The sequence below is a fragment of the Petromyzon marinus genome (assembly GCF_048934315.1).
Source record: "Petromyzon marinus isolate PM22_M1 ecotype Great Lakes invasive population chromosome 70 unlocalized genomic scaffold, UKy_Petmar_22M1.pri1.0 chr70_unloc.4, whole genome shotgun sequence".
NCBI lineage: Eukaryota > Metazoa > Chordata > Hyperoartia > Petromyzontiformes > Petromyzontidae > Petromyzon > Petromyzon marinus.
The window spans coordinates 60,527-61,836 of record NW_027422606.1 but is presented as its reverse complement, the minus strand read 5'-3'; the positions used below and the strand labels follow the sequence as shown (position 1 = coordinate 61,836).

Genomic DNA, 1,310 nt, shown 5'->3' with positions numbered 1-1,310 from the left:
CTGTGTGTGTCACTGTGTGTGTCACTGTGTGTGTGTCACTGTGTGTCACTGTGTGTGTGTCACTGTGTGTGTGTCACTGTGTGTGTGTCACTGTGTGTGTCACTGTGTGTGTGTCACTGTGTGTGTGTCACTCACACCCAGGGTAGTGAACGAGTCTTATGGGGAGCGTTACGTGGAGCGCCCCCTGGAGCTGACGAGCGTCTCTGTGTGTGTCACTGTGTGTGTCACTGTGTGTGTCACTGTGTGTGTCACACTGTGTGTGTGTCACACTGTGTGTGTCACTGTGTGTGTGTCACTGTGTGTGTCACTGTGTGTGTGTGTGTCACTGTGTGTGTGTCACTGTGTGTGTCACTGTGTGTGTGTCACTGTGTGTGTCACTGTGTGTGTCACTGTGTGTGTCACTGTGTGTGTGTCACTCACACACAGGGTAGTGAACGAGTCGTATGGGGAGCGTTACGTGGAGCGCCCCCTGGAGCTGACGAGCGTCACTGTGTGTGTCACTGTGTGTGTCACTGTGTGTGTCACTGTGTGTGTGTCACTGTGTGTGTCACTGTGTGTGTCACTGTGTGTGTGTCACTGTGTGTGTCACTGTGTGTGTGTGTGTCACTGTGTGTGTGTGTGTCACTGTGTGTGTCACTGTGTGTGTCACACTGTGTGTGTGTGTCACACTGTGTGTGTCACTGTGTGTGTCACTGTGTGTGTCACTGTGTGTGTCACAGGGTAGTGAACGAGTCGTATGGGGAGCGTTACGTGGAGCGCCCCCTGGAGCTGACGAGCGTCACTGCGCGTCACGTGGGACGCGAGTTCACCTGCATCGCCATGAACGCCTTCGGCTTCGGACGCTCGTCCATGTTCATCGTGCGGAAGGGTGAGCGCTCACCTCGTCACCATCATCACCATCATCCACCTCGTCACTATCATCACCACTCACCTCGTCACCATCATTACCACGTCACCATCACCACCACTCACCTCGTCACCATCACCTCGTCACCACCATCACCACCATCACCTCGTCACCATCACCACTCACCTCGTCACTATCATCACCATCATCCACCTCGTCACCACCATCACCACTCACCTCGTCACCATCATCCACCTCGTCACCACCATCACCACGTCACCATCACCACTCACCTCGTCACCACCACCCCTCACCTCGTCACCTCGTCACCATCATCACCATCACCTCGTCACCATCATCACCACTCACCTCGTCACCATCACCACTCACCTCGTCACCATCACCACCACTCACCTCGTCACCATCATTACAACGTCACCATCACCACGTCACCATCACCACT

At 54.7% G+C, this 1,310-nt stretch overlaps 1 protein-coding gene across 2 annotated transcripts in view; it reads left to right on the top strand.

Moving 5' to 3' along the window:
- The first annotated feature begins 623 nt into the window (after positions 1-623).
- Positions 624-1,310, top strand: part of LOC142908111 (uncharacterized) — a 38,828-nt gene continuing 38,141 nt past the window's right edge. Inside the window, exon 1 of one of the 2 annotated variants that reach the window (XM_076058362.1) lies at positions 624-868. In XM_076058362.1, coding sequence (XP_075914477.1) covers positions 820-868 — 49 coding nt within the window. In that variant the 5' untranslated portion in view covers positions 624-819. The remainder of the gene's footprint in view (positions 869-1,310) is intronic. The other variant, XM_076058363.1, reaches the window with a different exon arrangement.